General features: G+C 39.4%; 1 protein-coding gene across 1 annotated transcript; it reads left to right on the top strand.

The window, feature by feature from the left end:
• The first annotated feature begins 4,131 nt into the window (after positions 1 to 4,131).
• Positions 4,132 to 17,774, top strand: LOC117256685 (butyrophilin subfamily 2 member A2-like). Its single transcript, XM_078171718.1, has 5 exons — positions 4,132 to 4,323; positions 8,536 to 8,868; positions 10,810 to 11,085; positions 15,175 to 15,276; positions 15,477 to 17,774. Exons 1-5 carry the CDS (start codon positions 4,254 to 4,256, stop codon positions 15,509 to 15,511), a joined length of 816 nt encoding a protein of 271 aa, XP_078027844.1. The 5' UTR covers positions 4,132 to 4,253; the 3' UTR covers positions 15,512 to 17,774.
• Positions 17,775 to 21,543: the final 3,769 nt, after the last annotated feature.

Below are 21,543 nucleotides of genomic sequence, written 5' to 3' on the forward strand. Positions count from 1 at the left end.
GTGTTGTACCTAATGTAGCTGCGTGGTGAACGTTTGAATCTCAGATTCACGGACATCACAACCTTCAGTAGAGGAACGTGAAAACACCTCTCATGACTAACTTTACACAGATACAAGTCAGTAAAGCCAAGGTCAGACATGTTAGAGGAAATAAGCACATTTTTGAGTGAAGGGGAACTTTCACTTTAGGTTCAGTTTCATTATTACCACAGTGGAGAGGGTTGGGTGGGCTTCAACATCCTGTCATGACAAGATGGACCTCTTCTCTCAGCTTTAAATTCTGAAGTAGCTCTCTTTCTGTGTTGCAACATGTCGCTGTTCGCATAACTGATATTTCACAGGAATCAAGTGTGGGGGTGTGTCAGATATCTCAGGGCTATTCAGACTTATTTTTTTTATTAGTATAAAGTAAGAAGGAGGTAAGACGTGTGTGTGCTCGCTACCTGAATAAACACTGCAGCTGTTTATGATTGGCCGTATAACCAGATTGGTGCAATATGGTGCTGTGTGCATGAGCTAACAAGTGGGAAGGCCTGACTTTAACTGAGTTGGACATTAACCATATTTTCTCTGGAAATGCAAACAGTAAAAGTCTTTGTCAGTGATGGAGCTGTTGTTCCCGAAGTTGGCTGATAACTTTGGATTTTGCGTCATGACTGCAGATATGTGTCAGTGAGTGGTTGTGTGGTATTTCCAAGGAGCTGCACACAAAGCATCTCTTCTCCTGAAATGTGATTGATGAAACATGTCACTGATTGGAAAACTTGCTGCTGAATATTTCTGATGAAATACTGAAAGAAAACTTCAACAAATCAAAGTTTGTGTAAGATTTAGGAGGATATATTGGCAGAAATGGAATATAATGATTATGTTTTCATTTTGTTATCATCACCTGAAAATAAAAATTGCGGTGTATTCATGACCTTAGAGTGAGCCGTTTATATCTACACAGGGAGTGGGTCCTCATCTACAGAGATCACCATGTTGCACCGCCATGTTTCTACAGTAGCCCAGAACAGACAAACCAATCACTGGCTTGAGACAGTGCCATTCGTGTTTTTGTGTCAGCCACTGAAGTTAGCAGCCCCTCTGTGACGAGAGCATCAGAAAAAGATTACATTTTTTAACTTGAAACTGCTTTATATGGTGTTTTTATTGGTTTTATGACCTGGTTCAGTTGTTTTGGAGAGACCTGTGGATAATTCAACTCACAGTAAAAACCTCCTGAACATCTGGAATATATGTTATCAGAAAACCCTCTAAACCAGTGGTTTGCAACTTGCATGTCATGGTCCCAAAGTGGGTCACACATCCATTCTAAATGGGCTGCAAGTGACTCACAAATGTGTCAAGTTTGAAGTACAGTGAATTTCTGGCACAGAGCTTTTATTTTGAAGTGCCTTATCCTGCTGTAGAGTGAGTGAAAAATGGACAGGTACTGAACAGAGATAGCAAATTAGCTTGACGACATGGCCAGGTAGATGTATGATGCTGAATATATTAAACTGTGTGAACCTTGAACAAATGACTAAGGAGAAATCTGGACCCCATGGCTGGACCAGTTGGGAACCACTGGTGTAGAGAAACCAGTGTCATATGAGACCTTTTAGAGGACCCGGTCTAAAACTGAATTAATTATCAGTTTGAGAGTTTGATACATCAGCTGTAAAAGACTCTGTTCCACCAAAACCTTCTAGGAACTTTGGAAACAGAGGAACTTAACTGAGAAACTGAAAGTCATGTTTGTGAATTCTTGTTTGAAAGCAATTGAAAAAAAAACCTGTGAGTGTGCTTCCCAGATCAAATCTGTACAAGGGAATCATAAGCCCTATGGGGACGAGTACTACCTGGGACCTCTAGTAATTAGTAATAATTGCAGAAGTTGTCTGTGATTTTAATCCCATGCAAACAGGTTATTGCTAAATCACATGAGGTCCCTGGGTAACACTACTCCTGTGTGAATAGGGCTTTAAGAAAATATGAATCGCTGTGTATTTGTTACCTTAGAGTGAGCCGTTAATATTTACATAGGGAGCGGGTCCTCGTCTACGGAGATCCCATGTTGCACCACCATGTTTCTACAGTAGCCCAGAACAGACAAACCAGACACTGGCTCTAGATAGGGCCATTTGTGTATTTGTGTCAGCCATTGTAGTGAGCAGCTCCTCTACAGTGAGAGCACTGGAAAAACATACAATTTTTTTGAACTTGAAACTGCCTCCTGCCTTCTGTTTGTGATTTTAATGGACGGCCGGGGGGAGGAAGGGGTCCAGTTTGGTGACCTTAGAATTGCATCAGAGTGTGAAGCAGTCGGGATGAGTCAGCACTTCCAAATCTGAGGCCATGCTTCTACAGGAAACTGGTGGATTGCCCCCTCCAGGTTGGGACGGTTTGGTGCAGCTTCTGCAGTGATGTGGGCACTGCGCCATGCGTTGTGGTGAAGAGGGAGCTGAGCCATGACGGCAAAGCTTTCAATTTACTGGTCCATCTACGACCCAACCCTCACACACGGTCATGAGCTCTGGGTAGTGACCGAAAGAATGAGATTACGGACACAAGCGGCTAAAATGAGTTTCCTTCGTGGGGTGGCTGGGCTCAGCCTTAGAGATAGGGGGAGGAGCTCGGACATCCAGAGGGGTCAGTTGAGGTGGTTCTGGTACGTGATCAAGATCCTCCTGGGGAAGCTCCAGAACCAGAATGAAATAGAAACTATTTCTGTGATGATCAGTTCTGCTTTTTTGCCCCCCTTCGTCCACCTGCCCTGTACTCAGATACAGACACAACTCTGTACTGAGCTAAATTTGCAGCCCGCTCAGATCATTGTCCAGCTCTCTGTCTGTCTTTTTCTTTTCATTAACAAAACACAAACACACAAAAAAAAACAACCGAAGAAATAAACTTTAAAAGAAGAAAAGAACAACATAGAAAACAACCAATCACACAAAACCAGAGCGCTCAGTGTTTTATTACAGTGTGTGTTTGTTTTGGAGTGGAACCTCAACCTCAACCTAACCCTGTCAACAACCAACACACCCAGGGTACCTTGCAAGTCCTATGTGGACGTGGAAAGTCCATGACTAAATCGTCAATATGTCACGAGGTCGGAGTGACAAAGTGTTGATTCCTCAGAGAGGATGTACTAAAACTAAATCTTAGGACATTTTAATGCTTTGTGGAGATTAATACAGTCTGAGCCTGTTCCAGTAGTTGATGTCAATCCTCCTCACTAAAAACACAGCTTTGTGGATATTTTATCATAGCCAGGTAAGTTGTCATTGATGATGCCATGTGAGATGTTAGTCCTTTGGGTGTACGGCATGCCCTGCTATAAAGGTATGTTTCAAAGGGAGATTCTTTGAGGATTTCTGGGGAAATGTTGTTATGGTCTGTTTTTTTTGGAGAGGACGAGACCTCTGCAGATAATTCAGCTCCCAGTAAAAAAATCTCCTGAACAATGAACACTGAAGGAATTCTAACCTGGAGGAGTTTCAGCCTGTTGCACTCTGCAATTCTCACCACTAGACGCCACTAAATATCCCTAAATCTTACACACTGCTCCTTTAAAAACAGTTTTTAGCACATGTTTGCTCATGGACAAGACAGGGAGGGACTCCATCCATATTAAAGGTAATAATGCAGAACCTGCTCTCAAGTTTACATTATGCTTTAGTGGTGCACACCCAGTAACTGATTTGCAGTTAATCAGAGTATCAGAAACTATTTCAGCTGCTAAACAAACTTTATCTGGTTGATGATCAATAATGGATTCATTTTGCTGCCAAATCTCAGCACCTCCTTTCTGTGGAACATTTACTTAATTTGCTTTTGTTCTGGAGAAACTGAACCGGAAAGATTTTCCTTGTGTTGATAAAGTCCAGGTCAGGAGAAGCACAGACATTTGTGCATTAACAACAAAGGAAAAACTGTGCAGTGAACATTATAGCTGGATTTGAGGTCATGTAGTTTGTATTTAATACACAGCTTTAATGTTAGTGTGAAGATGAAACGCTTTTTGCATTTGAACACAATCTGAGCACCTTTGGTGCAGAATTCCTGAGTCATGGTTACTGTGGAGATGAGGCTTTTATTGTGAAGGATTAGTGCAGGAAGTGTTTCTGTTGTTGCAGCTTGCTGAAGCCTGCAAACCGAAAGTGTTGGTGCTCAGCCAATCCCGCTGTTAGGAGTGGCTCCGGCTCGGTTATATAGAGACTGAGATGCTGAAGTGATGCTGTCTTCAGAAGACATCAAGAGCTATGGAGCTGCTTCCTGTCGTGTGTCTCTGTCTCCTGACTCGGTGTGGAATCACGTCTGCTGATGGAAACGGTGAGAAAACTGATATTCAGACTGAAGTGTATTTTACAGTTGTAATGAAATGAGATTTAAATGTGTGAAGAATGTGTGAACATGCAGGAGACAGAATATTACTGAGGTGTGTCAGCTGTTTAACATCAGCACCTGCAGCTGTGTCATCAGCTGTCAGTATGTGTGTCATATGTCCTCATAATCAGCACTGATCAATAGTGTTGATAGAATCGATGACAGCATCCTTCTGATTGATTACAGCCGTGTGTTAGACTAGTGTCGCAGGAGCCGCGTCATCACTGCTGCAACTGTGTGTGTGTGTGTGTGTGTGTGTGTGTGTGTGTGTGTGTGTGGGCGGGTGTCTTCTCCATCCTGTTATGATGAAGTGTAGGTTACATTTCCGAGAAACTCTTCAGGGGGGGCGATACAGACACAGCTGTTTCCTAGAAACTCTCCTTCTTCTAAAACCTGACAATAGTTAATTGCTTAATTTTTTTATAGGATAAAGTAAAAAACAATAAAACAGAAGCAGAGTTTTTGTGAAGTGTAGTTGTGTTTCTTATGTACTCAGATACAGATACAGCTGTGTATGAACACTGAGATAAACCTTATATGGAGAATAAAACATTTAGTCTGTTGCTTTACATCTTTTCCTGGTGCAGGATCTTCTTTTGGCCTGTTTCCCTAAAATGTTCAGCTTTATTGTCCAGTTTGAAACATTTGTTAGAAAAGTGATCACAAAGTGATGAAATGCAATAACTCACTTCCCAACCACAGACTGTATAATAGAGACAGATTTCAGCAGGTATCTGTTTGATCTTCTCTGTTGGCTGGTGAACTAGTTTTCCTGATCTCTCAGTCACTGCAGGTGGAGTTCAGGTGTTACTGACTCAGGCAGGTGAAGGCTTGTGCTGTGAGTTTGGCTCAGTGTACTGTTGATTTCTGAGACAACATTTCCCTCCCTCTCCTCTCTCCATTGTTATTATTATTATTATTATGATACACTTACTCTCTCTCACGCACACTCTGTTTTTTCTCTTAAACGCAGTAGCAGTTCCTGTTTGTGTGGTTACACTTGTGTATGTGGGTGAGGAGACATTGTCAGATAAATGATAAGAGCTGTCACACCAACAGGTGCTCAGAGAGTTTTCTACAGTCTGCCTCTTTGCTCATGGAGAGCAGTGGTGTTAACCTATATGAACTGATTTTTGGACATGTTGGGGGCAGTGGAACAACACTGACACATTTGGCCTCATGCAGCAACAATCCCTTAAATTTCTCTTATATTTTCTCTTAATCTTCTGTTAAGAGAAAATATAAGAGAAGTCAGCTCCAGATGTACAAATACAGTCTTAACTATCCAGACCTGATGTTACCCAGCTGTGCTGAATGATGAATCTGACTTTATCATAGTAACCTATTAGCATAGGTAACGCCCCCTAAACACTGTATAAGGGCAGGTGTTGTGCAAAGACTCTGGCACATGACCAAGACCTGGAGAGATGCCACCAAAAACAGGCTGTAAGAGGAAGAAGAACGTCCGCATAGTAAAACTGACTCACTGTGAAATTAACCAAGTAAACGTGATTTTCCAGAGTGTCAGTACTGGTGTTACAGGAATTCATCTGTGATGCTTTAAATGTGTGTCAGCAGCAGTGATGGAGGAAGTATTTACATCCTTTACTAAAGTAAAAGTACTCATACCACACTGTGAAAATACTCTGTTACTAGTCAAAGTCATGCATTGAAAATATGCTGAAGTAAAATCATGAAAATGTATTAAAAGTAAAAGTCAGTGCAGGAAATTTAAAATCATTTTTATAAATCAAAAGAATTAAAAGAAAAAGCAGCAAGTCCTCTTATTTGTGAAACCATGAAACGTTTTTACATGAAAACTGATTTTAAGGAATGAAACAATTAATTGTTTAATGAATCAACTAATCATCTCAGCTGCACTTGTAGCCGATATGTTTTTTTGACATGTTTTTACATGTTTCCTTCTAGACAATCAATCTATGGACTGTGAAAACTACATGTTTCTCTTATTTTGGTCAGAGTTCTCTCCATCAGAACATTTTCTCTCATTTAAGAAAAGAGCAATAATAAGAAAACAAATTGTGAATCCTTGAAATCAGTGGGCACTTAAAACAATAAGAACAAAATGTAGATACAAACAAAAATAACTGAACATTTGTTGGTGTATCACTTCCTGCATGAGGCCCACTGTCTCCTATATTGTGGCAGAGATGTTTGTTGTTTGTGTCTGAACAGGAAGTAAAACAGAAGTGAGAAAGAAATTAGAGCGCCACAACATGCAGAGAGAAAGGCTGAGAAAGAATCACATCAGCTTCATCGGCCAAGACCTGATTAGAGGTTCAAGTCCGAAGGACAAATACCCTATTGTGTTTGTGCATTATTATTATTATTATTATTATTATTATTTATTATTAGCATTATTATTATTTTCACCAGTGATTGGAAGTTTGCAAATGGTGCTCAAGAAAGATAATGCCAATAGGCCAGATGGGGGCGCTATAATTAAGGGGATTCAATTCAACACACATGTTCAGGTGAATGGGTTCTAAGAAAGCCTCAAGAAATCTCAAGGTCCGCCCACTAGATTGTCCGACATGTTGAATTTTTTTGAAAAACACATTTTTGACATCTCCTCCTAAGGCGTAGGTCCGATTTGTTCCAAACTTTTGTGGATCATTACGGGATGAAGTGCTTCAAAAGTTATTTAAGACTTTTTGATAGATCATTGCGTTTTGATGATATTGACCAATGAGCTTTAGAGGGGGCGTGGCTCAACACATAAAAGTTTACTCCTGAACCGTCATCACAAAAGTTTGATTCAAATCGACCAATAGGGGGCGCTACACACGCAAAACGTTGATATCTCATAATCAGCCAGAGATATTTGTATGAAACTTGGTTTGCATCATCTAGGGTCATGTCTCAGTCGAAAAAATTTGAAAATGATTGTTTAAAGAGGCGTGGCTTATTACATTAAATTTAAATTTCAAGACATTTCACAGTGTTTACTTTCATTAGCAAAATCATACAAAATCACCAGTGTGTCCTGCAGAGCTGAAAGTTTTTCAGCACATCCACTGAATTGCGTCAAAACTTCTCGTGCTGCAACCTGTAGTCAATTCAGAAGTCCTTCACTCTATATTTTTAATAATATGTAAAATTTATTCACATTTATATCTCTAAAAGTCTTCATCTAAATGCAACCATCGTTGCCACAAACATTCTGTGGATACTAGATGTCACATGTTTCAAATGGTGTTCAGATTGGTTTAACAGTTAGCTCACAGTGATATTTATTATCTTGCTGTAATTTGTACTGTGTGCACAACATTTTCTGTTTCATATTATTTTAACCAAATGTCACCAAAATATTTGACAATATTCCTGAAATCAGCAGAATGATGTGAGATTATTTTCAGAACTTTATCACCAACACTTAAACTGTGATATCGCACTGCTTTTTGAAGGTATTGACCAATGAAGTTTTTGTGCAGTGAACTGTTTCATGCTGTCAGTGTTTTCCTTCTATCTGATGTTTCTGGATTCATTTTACTGCTGCATTAATGTGTTCGTGTCATTTTGCTGCTGTCGATGTTTAAGGTTGTGCTCATTTTAACTCCCTTATATCCTGTTGGCTGGTTTAATCTACAGCAATGCATCATGGTCTATAATGTTTGTATTAAACAATATTTACCTCTGAGATGTAGTGGAGATATTTGTGATGGAATATAAGATCTGTGTGTCCACTGCCTAAAAGTCACTGAGTTTTTATTTAGGAGGATATAATAATAATAATAATAATAATAATAATAATAATAATAATAATAATAAAGAAATAATAATGTATTAAATAATAAAACAAGAACCACAGAAAATTCTTCCTCTGTCAAATGTGTGGATGTTTGTCATCACTTGGAAAAAAGAGAAAAGATAGAAAGATGTTATAAATTATTAGTGAGTGTGACGTTCTTCTGAACAGGTGTGAAAAAAATAGATTTAGAAAAGAGAGAAATATAAAAGATAAAAACTCAGGATAAGAAATTATAAATATATCTTGTGAAAATATGCAGTCTGCATTTCTAGTCATACTAAAGGGTGAGTTTATATTTTGTTATAACAACAAACTTTAACATGTCTGTCTTAAATGAATTACTCTGCATGTAAACACACTGATTAATACATGTTTGTATCTTCCAGAGCCAGTGGTCGTCCCAGTGAAACAAGATGGAAATGCTTTGTTACCCTGTTCCCTCAGCACCAAGCAGAACATTGAACAAGAATACTTTTATTGGTATAAAGTTGCTCAGAATAATGAAAAACAGAAGGAGGTGTTCCTGTACGAAAAAGGCAAACACAGTCCCAGCTTTGGATCTCAGGATGACGGGTTTAAAGGTCGAGTCTCTCATTTTCCACAAGAACTGAAACATGGCAACGCCTCCATCATCATCAGAAATACAAAGATGGCTGACAATGGAAACTACACCTGTGTTTTTCCTGAACGTCAAACATTCCACATTAAGCTTGTTGTTGGTGAGTTCTTTCTTACAAAAAAGATGTCCTCTCATTTTGTGAAATGTCAGCAGTCTATAGGAGATAAAATCTGAGTGTGCACACTCGTAAGTTTGTGTCAAACAAATGACTTTAAACTGTCCAGGACACAAACCAGTCAGGTCTGTGAATGTCAATCAGAACTAGATGGAAAAAAACTGTACAGTGAACATAGAAACAGAATTTATTTCACCTGTCTGAAAAGTTGATGATGTCACACAAGAACTCTAACATGTGTTTTGTTTTGCCTTTCAGATCGTGTCTTAACCTCTTGAGGGTCATTTTGATTATGTGCATTTGTGTCTCTTAATACCTTCACATGTTAAACTGTATAATACCAGGACCATGAGGAGCTGATACATGTAAATTACATCACTGTAAAACAAACACTCAGTAGGTTTCATCAGGTGTGTTGATCTCACTTCAGACTCTGACAGAGTTCAATATGTAAAATATTAAATATAAAATAATAGAAGTTCTCTTGTTTTTTACCCTTTAACTTCATATTTTAAATACAGTAAATCAGTCCTAATAAGAGCCATCAGGTTGAAATTCACAGGATCTGTCCCTCAACTTGTCTGTAATGTGTGTACCAAATTTGAGGTTGATTGACAGAAGTGTGTGTGAGATATTTTAGAAAGTGCAGTACAGAGCATCTCCAGCAGAGGACTCCAGAGCTCTGTAAAACTTTTTCAAAGTTAGCAAATGATGAAAATAAATCTCTTTATGATTCTGAAAAAATGTCCCTAAGTGTTAAATGTGACTATAAAAAGATGTTTTTAATATTTAAATAAAGATTTACATATTTATTATCATTGAATCTCGCCTCCATAAACATATAAATAAAGTTTCTCTGTTATGTGGGTGTCCCACTACCACAGGAAGTCCACATACAGTAACTTCCATATATGGTCAGGCAGGTAATTTAAGTGGCTCCAAACTCACCGTGTTTTCACGGTGCTGACTTCCCATTGGATGAAACCAGCTCTCAATAAAACACAGTTAAGAATGCTCTCCTCTGATTGGTTGATAGAGTTAAAAGTCCGTTAGTTTCGTCCCTTTATGTCGTAGAAAGATGCTGATTGGTTTATGTGTTTTCGGGGCGTTTCCTGATTTCAGAGAGACTGAACATGATTGGTCAAATCTTTTGTCAATACTTTAAATGGACTGAAAATACGTTGTTTTGGAAGTTTGACGAGCGGCGCTAAAACTAAACGAGGGACACAATCGACTTTTATTCACGTTATTTTTACTTCCGGTTGAACGTAAACGAGGCAAATTGAATCGGTGTGATTTTGTTGTTTAAAACGAGCTCCTGTTTGTCTATAAATGTCTGTTTTTATACCTATAAATACATTTTAACTGCGGCTAGACAGGATAACAGCTAAGCTGCTAACTGTTTACTGCCGTAAAGTAAGACGTCACTGTTCTGATGTCGTAAATCCTGTAATCAGATTCTTAAATCCGTTGTAAAAACGAACATTTAAGGTTTCAGATGAGGTGTAATATGTCTGTGATGACTTCTGCCGTTAACATGTAAACATGTAGTGTGTATATTTATTATTTTTACGTATAAATTCAGGGTCGCGTGCAACCTCCGCGTTTTATAACGTTAAAAGACAGAACACCTGAAAACATCCCAGGTGAGTCCTGATTTTGTTGACGTCCCCCCCCCCCCGTCACATGTATGTGAAGTCTGGCCGATATCATTCAAAAATACTTTAAAGCAGTGATTATAAAAGTTAAAAAGTGGAATATGTTTTAAATGTTTTGCCCTGTTGTGCTTTTCCATTTGTCTCAATTCCTCTGTGTTTTTCTCTGACGATGTAAACCACATTGACAGACAAAGAACGGAAGAAAAAATGTCCATTTGTGGATGTTGTGATTATCCTTGATAATCTGTTGTTTTCATTCTGTCCACAGGTGCAGCTCCAAAACCAAACATTGCAATTCTTGATGCAACAAAGGACAGAGCACTGTTGTGGTGTGAAGCTAATGGTAATCCACAACCTGAAGTAGAGTGGAGGGACAGTGCTGGAAACAAACTTACTGCTGAGGAGCCACATGTCTCAGAAGAAGACCACCGATTCTTCATCACTCTCAACACAACTGTGACCAAGACTGACCGCTATCGCTGTGTGGCCACACAGAAGGATATCAGCCATCAGATTTATGCTGAGACATTTGTGCCTTTGAATGGTCAGTGATATTTTAATTTTCAAACAAATATTATTTATGTGTTATTGGTTTTTATGAATTTTAATGTGTGTACAGACTGAACACAAAGCGAGTCAGCTCAGGGTGTTGCAAATTAGAACAAAGACCAGTCTGAAGGAAGATTTCAGACTCTCAGACTCTACTCCATTAATCTGCAGAGATCAGAGGAAAAATAACAGAAAGAACTGGAGTTTGCAGAACATTTAAAGATCATCAACACAAACAGACATGTGCACACACAGTCAGTGTGCTGAATAAACACAAAGTGTAAAAACAGTCCAACAGTCAGATTCACAGATGAAATGGAGACAAAACTGAACTTTGTGTTGAGTGTGAATTCACCTTTTGAGCATCATAACTTATTTAATTTGTGCGTAACATGACTATAGTTATACACAACAGCTATATGTGCTGTGGCTGATACACAGTCACACTGTGATTGTTACTGTGGTCACTGAGAAGTGGAGTGCAACATGACACCTTTAGCACTGAAACACACATTGAGCTCTGGCTTCTGAAGTAACACTTTTCCTGAAAATCACCAGTCACATTTAATATTTACAAACCTGTTCTTTGATTCAGAGGCTGATGAGATTAAATACTGGGGCATCGTATCTGGTACTGAATGTTAAAGAGCAAATTTAGTCCCCAGATGTTGTTTCCTTCTGTTCTTCAGGGTAGCAAAACTATATCAGCACATTTATCTATAAACTCTCACACAACTCCTGCAGTATAATCCAGGTCTCATTTATCCAGTCGTGTGCTCAGCACCTTACAAACACATTTTTAGTTAAACTCCATCTCAATTAAAGTTGGGTAAGTTTCTCTCCTGTTAGTTTCTTCTCTCTTCCATCATCAAAATGAGGGAGTGGGGAGAGGCAGAGTGTACGGCCCGGTCCAGAGGGGGAGAGTTCAGTCTGCACAGACGTCTCTCCTCAGCTCTGCCTTCCCTGTGCTCCTTCTTACTTTTCTATCTACCTGTGCTCTTTCCTACCTTTCTGTCCATCTAACTTTGACCCTTTGGTTCCCACTCGGACCCTCAGGCGGCACTATTACTCCCACTCAGAGTCTCAAGTGTGTTCATCAAGGGAGTGTAACTTCTAGTCCTAAACTGAACTGAACTTAGTATTTAAAACTGAACTTAAAGTGAAACTTGTTTTTTGTTATTTTGTGGGTGAAGTTTCTGTCAAAGATAAATTCTGCAGGATTTTCCTAAAAATACTCTCACACAGAAGTAATCCCTCTCATCTTCACTAATGACCCACTAGAAGTGTGTGGCAGCATCACCGCAGGAAGTATGTTTCTCCAAAAATAAATAAATGAAATTTTAATAAGACTAAGTGGAAACACTAATGACTGTTAGAGTCAGCCATTAACCTCTGAGGTCAGTGATGTAGAGTTCAATATTAAAGTACCCTATTTACTATTTTTAGATATCTATATAACACTGAGGTCTAGAAACTGACTATAAATGACATCTGCTGCGATCGTATCCTTTTCAGAAGCTTTGTAATCCAGCCTGGAACTGAAGTGTTTTTTAGAGACTTTATGAAACCAATAAATCCATGTTAAAATGAATTATTGTTGTTAGCTGCTAGCCATTAGCTGAAGCCCACTGAGAGCAAGAATCTATCCCACGATGCACTGGGTGAAGTCTGTCGCCGAATCAGAGACTGTTGCAAAGTGCGTATTCTTTACACACATTCGATCTTTTTTCGTTTTTTTTCGGTACAGTAATGAAAAAAATAGACAACTATTAAATATCTTTTACTTATTGGTAACCTTATTAAAACATACCATCACAGCAGTTAACTCTTTTTACACAATTTTTGAATGAAACAAATATATATAAAATCCTGCTTTTTCACATTGTTTGAATGAAAATAGAAATATTAAAGTGAAAAATAAAATCCTGCTGTTTTTTTAACACATTTTTTGACTGAAAAATATAAATATACATTTCTGCTTTAACAGTTTTACTCAGTTAAAATAAAAAGTATAGTGCAGCTGGTCAGCTTTAAAGCCTGCTCAGATTCAGTTTTACTAGGAACTTACTTAGCTTTCCCACTTTGTTAAAGTGCAGTAAACAAAACATGCTTATATCTAAAGTGCAGCTTAAACAATTTTACTCAACTCCAATGGCGTTGGTTATTTCTTTAGCGCAATGGTGAGGGAAACGCTCTTTCTTTTTAAACGACGACGATATAGTAGTTTGCACCAGATTGCTTTTTCTAGTCGTGCCGGTTAACGTTCAAACTCGGGTGGTGTTGCTTTAGATGCGTTAGCATGTTAGACGTGTTTCCAAGTACATACCCGACCGCTGTTCTGCAGTGTCGGCACACTGCTTTTGTCTTGTCCACTTGTTTATTTCCATCTTCGTATTTTACCCTGAAACCAAAGTGTTCCCAAACGGAGGACTTAAGGTTTGCGGGTGGGTCTTCAGGTTCGTCAGGCTCACTTGCCATGTTGTCAAAATGCGAGAATGCGCTGCACAAAGTGAAAGCGGAGATTGGCCCAATTCCAATCCGGCCCCTAAAGACTCAAGCCCTGAACCCTCACTGACTTAACTGACGTCAGCTGTAAGTGATTGAGTGTGAGAGTCTGAAAGGGCTCCGGATGCTACAAATAGGAATGGGACAGCACTTATCCCCCTCTCTACAAAATGTTGTTGACACTGGCGGCTCTGGGCGTGATCATTTATCGGTTATTGTCAGCATATATTCCACACACAAAGAATATATATCTATATCGATAGATAGATAGATAGATAGATAGATAGATATTCTTTGTGTGTGGAATATAACCACTGGTGTTCCTCTGACTTCATGTGTGTTTATGTACCATCTTAAATCCTTGTTAATGTAATGTTTCATTCAGCACCACAGACAGTGTACGAGCACCGTTAAGCATCTATATGCTAAATTTAATCCTGTAGTCTCGGACATATTCCTGTTTCCATCTTAAAGACGATAATCAGCAAAACAAATAAACTAAACCTCTGAATATGTGCTCAGTGAAGAGACGTAGAAATCTATGAAATCAAAAATCAGAAATAAGACTTATTTTTGGTTTCCTTTGATTAACAGCTTCTCAAACAAAACAGGAAAAGTTTTCCTATTTTATGTCCAAAATATCACGAAAGTTAGATTTTTCATGTCACATTAATGAAATAATCATATGAACAGATTTTACACAGATTGAGTTTGATCCTCCTTCCTTCATGTTCTCATAAAAGAATAAATCACTTTGTCTGAATTCTGTATCAAACTCTGTCTTTGCTGCAGGCTCATAGTGTTAATTTAGGGAGTGTGTTCATTAGTGTGATACGTTCATCAGAGAAGCCAGCAGTGAGTCAAAATATATGCAAGACCAGACCACAATGTTAAAGAAATGTTTTATTTTTATTACTTTATTTTATGAAGTCGATCACATGTTTTGTGTGTGAGATCAAAGTAACTAGTTACTATATAAAGTGTGATAAAATGGAAACACTCAGGTAAATTGTACTTTTCCTGCTCAGTGAAACATAAACGTAGCTCAGCTGCATGTTCAGCTGGATGTGTCATATTTTCTTTGAACAAAGCTTTATTAGCTCTAACAACAAGTATGATAAAACAAAGAGTTAATCCAGAGTCCATGACTGACTTGTACCTGTGAGCCTGAGCTCAGGGTGTAGAGAAGCCGTGTAGCAGCAGTCAGATGTAAACAGGCTGAAGTGGAGGAGGCAGGACAGTGATTCAAACATTCTTCCTCCTGATGAGCAACACGTGTCAGAAAGAGGACGATGCTCCAACATCACCCTCCTCACTACTGAGAGCAAAACCAGAAGCAACCTGTGAGCTGTGCAGCCAAGCAGGAGGAAACTGTCCATAAGATTAATGCTGACATCACTGTTCCTGCTGACATTCATCCCACTGCTGTTTTTATCTGCTAACAGCTTTAGAGTTTACATTTCAGGAGCATCCACACCTTCAGCTGTTCTCTTTGTGGAGACTGTGATGTCCAGTCTGATGGAGATGATGTACAGTTACACTCTCAGGGTTAATGGTAATGTTTTTGCTTCTGTTTCAGGGCTCTCCATTGGATCAATTGTTGGTATTGTAGTTTCTGTTGTTCTCGTCATTCTAGCTGCAGTTGTCATCATAATTTGCATTACACAAAAACGTAATAAAGGTAAGTTAAATAATTTACTGTATCCACATGTTGATGATGAGCAGACAACACAACAGATTCTTTATATGTATCTCATGTTTAGAGTCTTGACAGTTTTATCTTCTCAGACATGAATCATTCTGTTGGTATTTACACTCAGGGTAGGATCAAGTCAGTCTGGATTTTCTTTAATATACCTGTTGTTGTTTTCCTTCCTGCAGGTTCACGGGTCCCACAAGGGGAACAGAATGTGTAAACCTAACTGGCTCTAAATGTGCTGTGGAGTTTGCTGCTGACGTAGGTGAACTATGTTGATGGAGTTAAATTCTGTGAGCACCACCAGACTGTATGATAGTTGGGATATTTTGTCTTGTCCTCACTTATTTCAGGTGGTTTGAGAGTTAAATTATTACTTCACCCACAAAATGACCATATGTTTATCAGTGCTTCACCTGTGAACGTTGAATTTATGAAGAAAAAATTGTATTTCTCGCATGCCCCCACGATTAACAAAGAATCCAGAAAAAGGCAAAACTTCCTCATGAATTGAAGTAAAAGAGGACCACGTTTATCAACAGCAAAATTATTTCAAAATAAAATCTCACACAACTCATGCAGTATAATCCAAGTCTCATTTCTCCAGCTGTATGCTCAGTATTTCTCAAACACATGCATTTTTGGTAAAAACATTTCAATATAAAATATTTCTGCCGACAAGTAGTGAGCCCTGAACATGTGCGTGTATATAAGCATTGCTTGAGCAGAGTTCAAATATACATGCGTGTGCTCAGAAATGCTATTTGGCTGTGCACAAGAGTGTTTGCACTGATCTATTTTAAATCAGAACATTTTAGGGAAAACGCATGTGTGTGTGTTTTTTTTATAAAGATTATTTTTATGGGCTTTTTGCCTTTAATGGACAGGACAGTGTGTGAAATGGGGAGAGAGTGAGTGGGGAGTGACATGCAGCAAAGGGCTGCAGGCTGGAATCGAACCCATGGCCACTGCATCAACGTATCACCTCTGTACATGGGGCGCCAGCACTATCCACTACGCCACCGACGCCCTGGAAAATGCATGTGTTTGATAAGTACTGAGTATCTGACTTGATAAATGAGACTGATTGTACTGCAAGAGTTGTGTGAGAGTTTGTAAATGGACATTTTGATATAATTTTGCTTTTGATAAAGAACGAGACAGTTACACAGAGACAGACTGGAGTTAACAAGGTGACAACAGAAGAGAGGAAGTTTCCTTTAATGCTGACAGAACTGATTATTAATGAATCATTCTGTTCAGTGAGAATTAAATTAACAGTTTGTGTTGAACTCTGATGTATAACGTGTATATAGTGACTGAGTTCCACTGTGTGTGTGGCTTTAAGAGGAAAAAATGACTCATCAAGGTCAACAACGACCTCTTGTACTCTATTTTATGTCTGTGTTGCTTTTCTTCTTCTACTTTTTATATTCTAATTATTTTTATCTAATTTTATTAGATTGACTTAATTCCAGGCAGCACAGTGTGAAGTCCAAGTGTTGTTGAGGTCATTATACTGTAGTACCTGATAAATAAGATGCAGCTCCATAGAAACTGAAGCCCAAATTGCTCCTGATGGTCAGACAGCAGCTTGCATGGTAGCTGGCTGACATCAGTGTGTCAATGAGTGAGTGAGTGAGTGAGTGAATGGATGAATGAGGAAGATATAAAGTGCTATATAAATGTAGTCCATTTACCAAATATGATCCTGCTGCTTGTAGTTGTTAAAGGTCCTAACTGAGCTCCACATGGACATTAACAGAAACATGAGACTTCACTGAACTAAAGCCTGCTGTCACGCTGTCAAAGAAATGTGAATATTTTGGAGCTAAAGTGAAATATAATGGGACTTATTGTTTATTTTGATATTGATCATTGGGACAAACATGTACTGCTTCTTTTTATTTGTTAAGGTGCTAAGCCAGAGTCTGTCAGCTACAGTTACACACTGAACTATACACTCAGTGTCCACTTTATTAGGTACAGTCAAACTAATGCAGTCTGATACAACAGTCCTGCAGTAAATCCTCCTTCATGAAGGTTATAATGTTCAGTTTGTGTTGACACTGATTTAGAGAGGTGTTGATTCAACGTCAGGATCATTTTGGAGGCTGTGCTGCTGTTGAATTGTATCACATGACACTGACAGGTGTTTCTATTATTTTGTCCAGCCCATTTCTATCAGTGAGTGCAGGCTGAATAACAGAAACACCTCTCTAAATCAGTGTCAACACAAACTGAACATTATAACCTTCATGAAGGAGGATTTATTACAGGACTGTTGTATCAGACTGCATTAGTTTCAGCTGGCTGTACCTAATAAACTGGACACTGAGTGTTTACTGTTGTTGACTGTCATATTAGAAGCTCATGTATGTTTCTGTTGTTCTCTGATGATGCTCTTGCAGGTATCATGTAATTTCAGGCAGAGCTTCATCATTTCTGTTCAAACGTTTGAATAAAACATGAAAAATGTCAAACTGTGTGTTGTGACTGTTTTGGATGTTTCTGTGCTCAAACTTTGATCAAAGAGACAAAAGTAATTTTTTTTAGATTATAAGATGATATTTTACAACTGTTGTTTTTTAATTAAGACTTCTTGATGATTAAAAAAACACTTTTAATGAAAGAATGAGGCAGATGTTTGGTATTTTGCTGTGGAAAATTGTCACTAAGTACATTTATTTAAGTACTGTACTTAAGTGCAAATTTCAGGTACTTGTACTTCATTATTTCTACATATTTTATGCAGCTTTATACCTCCACTCCACTACACCCCAGAGGTAAATGTTGTGCTTTTTACTCAACTTCATTTGTTGAACTTCACTGAGGCCATCAAATGTTTGTTTGAGCTTTTGAACCCAAATGATGCCTTAACTTAAGAATTGCTGGATGATGCAACTCTGTAATGGCAGGTGTATTACTGAGGACCAGAGGGAGTGTCCATGTCCAGTGTGAAGGTATTAGGATGATGATGTTTCGCTCTCGAAATCTCCAAGCAGCAGTACCAGAGGCCGAGCAGTCAGCCTGTTCCAAACAGGTTCGTTTTGATCAGGCACTGCACTAATGAGTCAAACTGTGGCTCCTACATTTCCCACAATGCAGCTGGACAGAGTCTTAAGTTAGGCCCTTCCTGCCTGGTAAACACACACATATAATAAGTTCCACACCTCCAGTTTATAACAGAGGCTTTTTTTTTCTCAGGTTTTACAAAACATCTCAGAATCACAGCAGACATCCTGTGACAATCCCCGGCTCCCCCACTCTGCATGTTGAAGTGTCCTTGAGCAAGATACTGAACTCCAAATTGCTCCCAGTGGCTGCTCCATCAGTGTGAGTGTGTTAAAGTAAACTGAGTTGCAGGTGACTGTGACTCATGGTGCAAAAAGCACTCTGGTCAGATGATTAGAAAGGTAATGGTTCTGTTTAATTACAGTCGTATAAAAGACTGACTCACTATTTTGGTTTTAGTGCTGTCATACCTGGAGGTGGTTATTAAAGTCCCCCTCCAGATACATGAAGTATGTAAAAATACTAATTAATTCCCTAATACTTTGTTTAGCATGTTTCTTCCACATAAAAAGTATTTAAAAAAAAAAAAAGAAAAAGAAAACTCTTAAAGAAATACTCTTCCTGAGTTCTTGCTTGTCTTCTGTTTCCTGTTTTATTTTGGTCACTTACCTCTTGTCTCATTTATGATCCACTTCCTGTGAGGTTTCCCGCCTGTGTGATTGCCTGCCTCGCCCTAACGTGTTGCACCTGTGTCTCGTTGTCTTCCTTCTCCTGGTGTATTTAGTCTGTAGCTCTGTTTACACTGCATGTTCAAGGCGGGAATTTCAGAGTTGTCTCACGTTGAGGTGGTAACAGCGCTGAATACGTCTGTGTAAAAGGGACAGCCAGCATGACGGGATCATGGACGACATGGGTGTGACATTTGACATCATGTTATGTGTGCACCGTCCATGGGAGATTTTAAAAGCAGTTAGCAGCTAACTCAAAGAGGAGCAGCGGCCGAAAATGTCCACAAACTGGGAAAACAATGAGGTCCTGGAGCTCCTTACCCTCCGAGCAGAGGATGAGATCAGCCGCCGTGTAACAGAGACGGTAAATGATTGTTACTGTCATGTTATATCCTTGTTTTGTTTATAAATGTATGTGTTATGTCACACTAGAGGCTGACGCTGTCGGGTTACATGTCACACCCGTCACGCCTCTTTTGCTTTCAGAGTGCCAGCATGTTCTCTAAAATCACACACTGGAGCAACATGATGCCGCCGCTGTTTGGTTCTGTGTAAAAATGCAAAGGCGGCATGAAGAAGAGACTTCATAGCAGCTCTGTAGCACCATCTCTGTGTAAGAAGGGCTCGTGTTGTCCCTTCCTGCTGTGCCAGATTTTTTTTCCTTTGTGTGACAGTTCCAGTGTTTGGTCTTAGTACTCCGAGTGTTTGTCTCGACCCGTGGTTCTCTGAAGTCGTAGAAATCCGGCACTTTGTCAGTGACTTGCGATGTGAGACACTGACAAAAAAAAACTGTCCTTTGAAGTTGGCATGATACGCTGCTGGTCGCTGTATTTGTTTAACAGTGTTAGGTGGTGTCAGGGGGAAACATGTCGGGACAAGGATGAACGTTAAGGTGGCAAAAGTCGGAGTAATGTGGATGGAGGGGTGGTGGATGAGTCCAACAAGCACTGACTGTCACCTGGGAGAGCGGTGTTTGCATCCTGTAAGATTATAGAGCCAAACCCTGTTCTTTTTTCCTGAACCCAACCACGTGTGTTAGTAGCTGGGGAGGAAAAAAAGTCAATTTGAGTGGTTGTATGAACAGAGTGCATTTAAGGGGTACCTTGGACATTGTGTCTGGATGTGGAGGGTCCATGACCACACGTCGATGTGTGACGAGGTCTGAGTGAGAATGTGTTGATACAGACTACCTGCTGGTGCAGAGAGTTATTTCATCTCACACAGGTGCAGAACGTTCGTGCTGGTTGGCTGTTGGCTGTAGTTTTTGTGGTGTGTTCAGGTTCAGCTTTTTGGCCGAGACACAGGCAAAGTGAGATTACGCAACACTCAGCCTAGTTTTTTTTTTAATGTCAGTTTGGTGTGTCTCAGCCTTTAGACAGTGATTAGTTTCCATATTAGTGCTGTACCTAATGTAGCTGCCCGGTGTATGTTTGAATCCCAGATTTTAGTGAAGTTCACGGACATCACAACCTTCAGCAGAGGAACGTGAAAACACCTCTCATGACTAACTTTACACAGATACAAGTCAGTGAAGTCAAGGTCAGACATGTTAGAGGAAATAAGCACATTTTTGAGTGAAGGGGAACTTTCACTTTAGGTTCAGTTTCATTATTACCACAGTGGAGAGGGTTGGGTGGGCTTCAACATCCTGTCATGACAAGATGGACCTCTTCTCTCAGCTCTAAATTCTGAAGTAGCTCTCTTCCTCAGAATCACACGAGTGTGTGAACATGTCGCTGTTCGCATAACTGATATTTCACAGGAATCAAGTGTGGGGGTGTGTCAGATATCTCAGTGCTATTCAGACTTAATTATTTTATTAGTATAAAGTAAGAAGGAGGTAAGACGTGTGTGTGCACACTACCTGAATAAACACTGCAGCTGATTATGATTGGCCGTATAACCAGATTGGTGCAATATGGTGCTGTGTGCATGAGCTAACAAGTGGGATTGACTGACTTTAACTGAGTTAGACATTAACCATATTTTCTCTGGAAATGCAAACAGTAAAAGTCTTTGTCAGTGTTGGAGCTGTTGTTCCCGAAGTTGGCTGATAACTTTGGATTTTGCGTCATGACTGCAGATATGTGTCAGTGAGTGGTTGTGTGGTATTTCCAAGGAGCTGCACACAAAGCATCTCGTCTCCTGAGATGTGACTGATGAAACATGTCACTGATTGGAAAACTTGCTGCTGATTATTTCTTCCTTTGAGGAGAAGAGCATCAACTTAGGAACATTTGCGATCACATTTGATTCTAAACATGTTACAGTGCATGCTGGGAGCTTTCCACCACACCGTACCCCGCTCCTCCACACCCACTCAATACTTTACCTGTTTACTGAGGGTTTTGTTGAATATAATGCTGTGAAATAATAAAGGCCATAGAGAGACTGGATTTTTTGAAGTGAGGTTGTATAAGGTACTTGCCCATAGTAAGTGTCTTACATTCAGAAGGTGTCAGCTGGCACGCCCCAAGTTTGGAGACGCAGACAGCAGTCTGACACAGAC

The sequence above is a fragment of the Epinephelus lanceolatus genome, chromosome 1, assembly GCF_041903045.1.
Source record: "Epinephelus lanceolatus isolate andai-2023 chromosome 1, ASM4190304v1, whole genome shotgun sequence".
Taxonomy (NCBI): Eukaryota; Metazoa; Chordata; class Actinopteri; order Perciformes; family Serranidae; genus Epinephelus; species Epinephelus lanceolatus.

What these genes read in the sequence shown, in the direction of transcription:
- LOC117256685 (XM_078171718.1), top strand. Translation starts at nt 4,254, where the DNA reads ATGGAGCTGCTTCCTGTCGTGTGTCTCTGTCTCCTGACTCGGTGTGGA. An exon ending in GACATTTGTGCCTTTGAATG is followed by an intron (nt 11,086 to 15,174) that starts GTCAGTGATATT and finishes CTTCTGTTTCAG; the next exon opens with GGCTCTCCATTGGATCAATT. An exon ending in TACACAAAAACGTAATAAAG is followed by an intron (nt 15,277 to 15,476) that starts GTAAGTTAAATA and finishes TCCTTCCTGCAG; the next exon opens with GTTCACGGGTCCCACAAGGG.